General features: G+C 38.9%; 1 protein-coding gene across 1 annotated transcript; it reads left to right on the plus strand.

The window, feature by feature from the left end:
* The first annotated feature begins 1,758 nt into the window (after positions 1–1,758).
* Positions 1,759–6,196, plus strand: IL21 (interleukin 21). Its single transcript, XM_041411897.1, has 5 exons — positions 1,759–1,893; positions 2,022–2,057; positions 5,401–5,538; positions 5,971–6,060; positions 6,161–6,196. Exons 1-5 carry the CDS (start codon positions 1,759–1,761, stop codon positions 6,194–6,196), a joined length of 435 nt encoding a protein of 144 aa, XP_041267831.1.
* Positions 6,197–6,698: the final 502 nt, after the last annotated feature.

Here is a 6,698-nt window from a genome sequence, read left to right on the forward strand (position 1 = left end):
ATCATCACACTACCTTTTCTTCAAGAAATAAAATTTCAGACTATGTGGTAGGAGAAAGTACTTTTTCTTACTTGTTTCAGTTCTCATTTTTCAGAATTTCTCTTCTACTGGGCGTTAGTAGCTACCCCTTTCACCAGGAGAGAGTCTGTGTGTGCATGCATGAGACTCTGAGTGCAGTTGTGTATTTACACATACACCTATAAAATTTATTCCTTTAAGCGATTCCTTTTCTGAATGGTGAAAAACAACTTAAGCACATAAACAGCATAGAGTAAATAATCATTTGTACACAGAAAAGAAACATGCCAGAGGATGTCAGATAGAGCTCTCACCAGCTCAAACACTCATTTTTAAATGAACAATGAACAAGTGACCCAGCCTGACAGCCCAGACTCACCCACCAGACAGATTTATATAGGGGCATTTTATACCATGTCAGAATATTACACAGCTTACCAGACATCCAACTGCAGTCCAAACTCTTTGTAGATTATGCAAAGCATCCCCAAAGACATCTGGAATCTTCAGATTTTCAGAGGAAAAGATGTAATTTGACAGACACATTACCATCTTTTTATTCATCACAGGCGAAGGTGCCCAAGTGACTTTAACTGCTCTCTACTAATTCCACATAGGAACCCTTCAATGCTATTGATAGTAATTAAATAATGATAATGCATAAAAGTAATCTAAAGCTGGTTTTCCTCTCTTTGTGATGAAATGTCAAGATCAAAAAATTAAAAAAATTTTTTTTTAAATTTTAAAATCAACTGACTCCTAGAGCTGGAAGTCCAGTAAGTCCCTACTTACTGCACAGACTTTTATTTGGACTTCATACATTCCTCTACATTCCCAAGGAAATTCTCAGCTGGTGAAGGATGCAACTGAATGTGTTTAGGTGCCACAAGCACTGAATCACTGCCACAAGCAATAGTGTCCCTTGGGACTAACACACCAGGATTTAGTCCCTGCTCTTCCAGTACTGCTCCCCTCTTGTTAATGGGTGTGCTCCAGGGATTCATCTCTCCCAGGACAAGGTATCTCCCTGCAACCTTCACTCCCAGTGGACATGCCCTCCACAATGCTGTTCATATATGTGCTACTGGTTCCAAGCAAATATAAAGCAAATGTCAGCTCGTTTAAATGCTAAGATGAGCTTTTACTCACAGCTTTAACACAATCCAAGCAGAAAATGAAAAAGCCACAGTTCATATACAGCAGGAGGAAATAGCTGACAAACACTCCTTGGAGCCATAAAGTGGGATAAATTTAAATTTTGAAAGAAGTCCTGTCACATTTCTCCAGAACAGTATAGAAAGATGCAGATGGATTGAAGAAATTCATTGCTGTATGACACAGGAAAAAAATGCAGAATCTTTGTTTACCTAGGCTTGTGGTTTCAAAGAACCAACTTTTTAGTGCGTTCATTTCTTGACTCAAAGTGAAAATGGGAATTCACCCTTTTCTCTTTTTTCCTGCCCAATGTGCAGATGGGGCACATTTTCTTTCACTCCATCAATCCCTGCCCCCCCACGCACAAGCCTGCATACATGCACCTAGCCAGTGGAAAAGAAAAAAGGGTTACTCATTAATCCATTCTACAAAGCTTTCCAAGCTGAAATGGGTGGGTTCTCCATCTCCAGCAGGGAGCAATATATAGGTAGGTGCAGAGCTTACCTGAGCACAGCTCAAACTGGAGTGTTACACTTGAACAGCACAACTTTGCTCCTGGCACATTTTAAAACAGAACTCATCAGGATGAAGAGGATGATTATTTTCTGCATGCTTTTCTTCTGCTCCACTATGATGTTGACTGCAGCTTCACCCAGAACAGTAAAATACAAACAGATTCTAAATAAAATTGGAGTATTAAAAAGACTGATGAAAGATAAGGTAAGTGATGGTATTTGTCATAATATTGAAATTACTTTCAAGCATTGTATATTGCTTAGTATAGATCTTATGAGGGACATCACTTTCCAATGTTAAAACTTTTCTAACTTAGATTTGTTTTATTTTAGGATGCTGAATTGCTGCATACACCAGAAAACTTTGTGGTGAGGCTGCTTTAACATTTTTTTCATAATTATATAGTTTTGATTTTGTGCTGTTTTATTCCATTGACAAATGGAGAATGTCTTCTTCACATCTCTGACCTAGTACTCTTAATGCAAGCTAGACTAAATAAGAAAATACTTTCTAAAAGTTCCCTTTCTGGATGTTTAATAGCAGAAGTGTTTATATTTTGGCATCACAATTACTATTTCGCTATTTTATGTGTATCATAACCCACCAACAGATCCAGAGTTGCACAAATTCCATTTAATTAAGAAATAGTGCTAAGAGTAAGGATTCATACAAGACCCAGACAAGCTGCAGTACTTTTGGGGATGCAGGTATTTGGAGTGGAAGTGCCTCCAGCTACCATGAGCTCCAGCATGGCTGAGCTGCCCCCCTTGCCTCCCACTGCAGCCAAACGACAAGAGTGGCACTGCAAGGTCATGTCAATGAGTGCCTCATCTCATGTGCAGTCACACTGCTCTCTCAGAGACAATTTGTGCAGGGACTGTGCTACCAACAGGAAGAAAAACTGCACCTGCAAATATTCTCTTCAGATTATAACCAGTTAAAAATGCAAGAGCAGCTCCCTGTGAACTCCTTTTTAATACAGATATGTATTTATACATTATTTAGTGCTGATATTTTACATCTTCCAAGGCTAAGATCTTCTTACATACAGTGGGTCACCAAGTCTGTGCACTCTCAGAAGTGGTAGGATGCAGGATGTACTGTGAATTTAAATGCTAATCATAGTAAAATCACGTCTTAAAAACTTGGAGGGTAAATGCCTGCTACTTTGGTAATCCCTCAACATGCAACTGAGGTATGTAGAGCAACCTGTGGCTACCTAATATTATACTTGTGTTATCAGCTGTCTTAAATTTTTAAGCCCTATTTTGTAGCACAAACAATTTTGATTGACATGTAAAAGCCATCACTATGCACTACTATGCCGTAAAAGCTGTAGACATTGTTAAAAGTTTATCTACTCAGGATTCTAAACTCCCTTGCAAGCAGCTACAAGAAGAAAGGAAAAAAACTCACCTCATTTCACACAGGTTTTGGTTAGCCTCTTCCTAGGCTTTACAGCTCGGTACATGTTTAACTTGCCAAAAATTATACAGAAGCATGACCAAACCAGATGCATTCCTTTGAATTGCTAGGAACAACTTCAGTGCACAAATGCATTGCCGGGCTTTTCCCACTAAAACTCTTTCTAACTTGGTGTCAAAGTGAAAAGGAGGAGATTATTTGCTGTCATTTTAATCCAGCGTTTGCCGCTGCCTCTGAAACTAAGCAAAGACAACTAGTGACTAATTGCTTAATGAGGTTGTTGGGGTTTTTTCTTAAAAAAAGTCATGCTCACCTCAGGAAGGAAAACGACAGCTCACTTGCAGCTTAGGGCTTTACTGTCTGATTCTGGGAGGTCCTGAGTGCCTCCTCTGAATACTAGAGAAGACAGAGAATTCACATATTTAGAAATTATTGATATGGGTTCAGCTTCTGATGCAAAATGTAAAAAATACCATTAGTGTGCTAACAGTAATTATCACCAGGAACCAAATCAACAAACTTTTCATCCTACAGGGTGACTGAAATATGTATCACAGTGTGCTAAAGTGGCACTCAGTGATTAGGTGCCACCGCAGCCTAGTGAAACTCAATTTAATAAAAAGTTGCTCACATAACTGCGTTTCAAATATCAAAATATTTGAATGTTTAAAAATTATAACCTGCTCATGCCAGATTTGCATTTGGTCTTGAATATTCAATGAGAAAATCACCTATTATAATATTTAGAATTAGGTGGTTTATCCCGATCCATTTTGGCTTCCTTGAGGTTCTTTTGTGTGGACTGTTAGCCCCAATTCAATCCCATATAATTTCCTTGCATTCTCAACAATGAAGTATTCTTTGCTTTGACTAAAGAGAAGTTAGAGGACATCAATTCAAGGGAAAACAGCAGTATTAAAAAGTGAAAAAGCAGTGTTAATGCTGAGGTAATTCCAGTCTGGAGGGCAAATGAGCTCTCCTGCTGGTGACTGGCAGCTGAAGTGCCGCTGAGTGACAAGATGCTGACGTGCCCTGGATCTGTATCTCACCCCGCTGATCACTAATTCCGGAAGCACGGGCTCTACGGGCTCATCTGTAAAGCTAGTTTGAGTCAGATGCAGAGTGCTGCTGCCAACTGCCACTGATACAAATATTTTACACATTTCTAGCTCCCCTCAGACCATTTCCAGTGGTATGTGCTCCTTCATGCCTCACCCCCAAAGTGCTCAGCCTGTGACAACACGCCGGGCCCCACAATACTTGCGGTGCCTGATCGTTGGCTGCCTCAGCTATAAGTGACAGCTCAGCAAAACAGAAAAGGCAGCACAGATGAGAAATGCTGGTTTCTCAGCTCAGTACGGATGAGACCAAAAATGTTTTCAGTTTCAGCTGGAAAATCGATCTCTTTAAAAGATGAGTAGTGTTTTTTTCCAGTAAGCAAGGCCAGTTACGGTAAGGATGCTTGAAACAAACATAAACGTTTGGCTTTTAAGGAAAATAAAATATTTTATCTGACCAACACAGAATGTTGCTAGCAAAATTTGCTCAAAGCAACATCCATGAAGGCTGCTGTGTCCATGCCCAAGCAGCAAACTGCAGTGACATCTCATAAGGCAGATGAGACTCAGCTTGGGCAGCAGTTGGTATGCTGAGAAGGATGATGGCTTTGGAGTCTTTCTAATATGTGTAATCAGCAGCTTCCTTCTTTGGAAAACAGAAAGTAACTTAAACTGGCTGCAATAGACATCGCTTTTCTTTCTCTGTTGACTGTTAGGTTAGTTTTGGGGATAGTTTCTGTATCGCTTCTGATGTTATCATATGACAACATTTTAAGAGTATTTGAAAACACACAGTTCTTTGTCAATTCTAATTATTAACTAGGCATTATTAGAAAGGGTACCAAAATGAGGAAGACAAAGAAGTATATTCCCACACATAGCACTGAGAGATATTTGTAATTTTTAAACAATAAAATGCTTATGCTTTAGCAGGTGAAAACCTACTAATTGATCTACTCTTCAGGATTGTTTTCTTTCAAATGCTGTCATGATTAATAGCCAAGTGTAAATTTATTTCATTAGGAAATACCTAAGTAATTACGCAAGAACAGCCAAAGTAAGGCTCAATATCACTTGTGTATCAAAAATGAATTAAAAAAAGGTACAGCTGAATAGTCTCAGTTAATATCCTGGATACCTTCTTCTGCACATGGACCACAATCTAACATTAGCAGGAAAACGTGCTGCAACATTGGCTTTAAAACAGTTCCTTCTTCTCCTGCCTTAGGAGGGATGCCTGTCCACAGCTGTGACCTGCTTCAAGAATGGGACCCTGAAATTACAACCAGCAAGCAACCAAGATAAGGGGGCGTTCACCAAAGCCATTAGAACTGTGCAGAACTTTACCTACAGAAACTCTGGAAAGGTAGGATTTCCTCAGAGTGCTCATAATTGTGATCATTGCTCCTTATTTTCTATAGCAGGAGCCTCCTGCAATGGGGGAATTGTAGAAAGCAAATTATTAGAAACAGTAATCTGCCCTTCATTACTTTGGAAATTAAAAAGTCCAAGTTTTGAATTTTTGGGAGAAGCGTTCCCTGTAACCATAAAAATTCGCATACCTGTATTTGGCAACCACACAACGTGCTGGCAGAAGGACAGGGATCACTGCAAAAAAAGTGAATGGAAGGTGTCATTACTAAATTCCTTCCCTTTGGAAAGAGCTTGTGTCAAAGCTTTTCCAGCTAGAAAAGGCATTGGTTACAACCCTCTTGATTTTTCAGTGAGAAAGCCTGAGGTTTGATTTAGGACTGTGATGTGCTGTTTAGAAGAGCCATGATTCTCTTTTATCTTCCAGAACTGTGAGTTGTATGAGAAAACATGTGAATCTTATGAGAAGAAAACCCCCAAAGAATTTCTGAAGGGCTTTGAAAATCTTATGCAAATGGTAAGCAGAGTTCATTCCTCCTGGGTGCTTCTTGACATTTTGCAAACCATTACAGATATCCTTAGTTTACATCCTTACTAACAACGTGTTGTTTTTACAGCTATACAAGAACGAATGTAGGACACACCAGAGCTGAAGGCTACTGAAAATCTATTTTTTAAAGCAGACACTATGTTATGTTTAAGATGTGAAAAATGTAAATACTTCCTAGTGCTATTATGTGTTCTCTGTGTGTGGTAAGTGAAAACTTCTCCCAAAATATTAAGGTGCCTTATTTGGATGGGTATTTGTAAGATGGATGCTAGCCCCACCTTACAGGGAAAATTAAATTCTAGTTTCACAAAAAACAGCTCTAGTAAGGGACTTAACTGTCCCCCTTCTACTAAACTAGAAATACAAGAGATTGTTACTTTTGTACTTTTGCTTTGATCTTAACTGAATCCCACGTAGAAATTTCTGCAACTTTTCAAAGAAAATTAACAAAAAAATGATCAGGGGTTCTGAAGCCTCAAAGGAATCTGCTTGGACTGATTTCCTTATTTACAATAATACCACACACAGAGCTTTATTTATAAATTCTTAGACTGCATGTTAGCTAACTATGGAAAAATGTCCTGCATTTAACTGCCTTCTCAATA

This window comes from Onychostruthus taczanowskii, unplaced genomic scaffold (assembly GCF_017590055.1).
Source record: "Onychostruthus taczanowskii isolate IOZ18803 unplaced genomic scaffold, ASM1759005v1 scaffold38, whole genome shotgun sequence".
NCBI classification, from domain to species: Eukaryota; Metazoa; Chordata; class Aves; order Passeriformes; family Passeridae; genus Onychostruthus; species Onychostruthus taczanowskii.

Bases quoted from the DNA above. Each gene is read 5' to 3' on its own strand.
- IL21 (XM_041411897.1), top strand. From the start codon at position 1,759: ATGAAGAGGATGATTATTTTCTGCATGCTTTTCTTCTGCTCCACTATG. The intron at 1,894-2,021 runs GTAAGTGATGGT...GTTTTATTTTAG, and splicing joins AAAGACTGATGAAAGATAAG to GATGCTGAATTGCTGCATAC. The intron at 2,058-5,400 runs GTGAGGCTGCTT...CTCCTGCCTTAG, and splicing joins ATACACCAGAAAACTTTGTG to GAGGGATGCCTGTCCACAGC.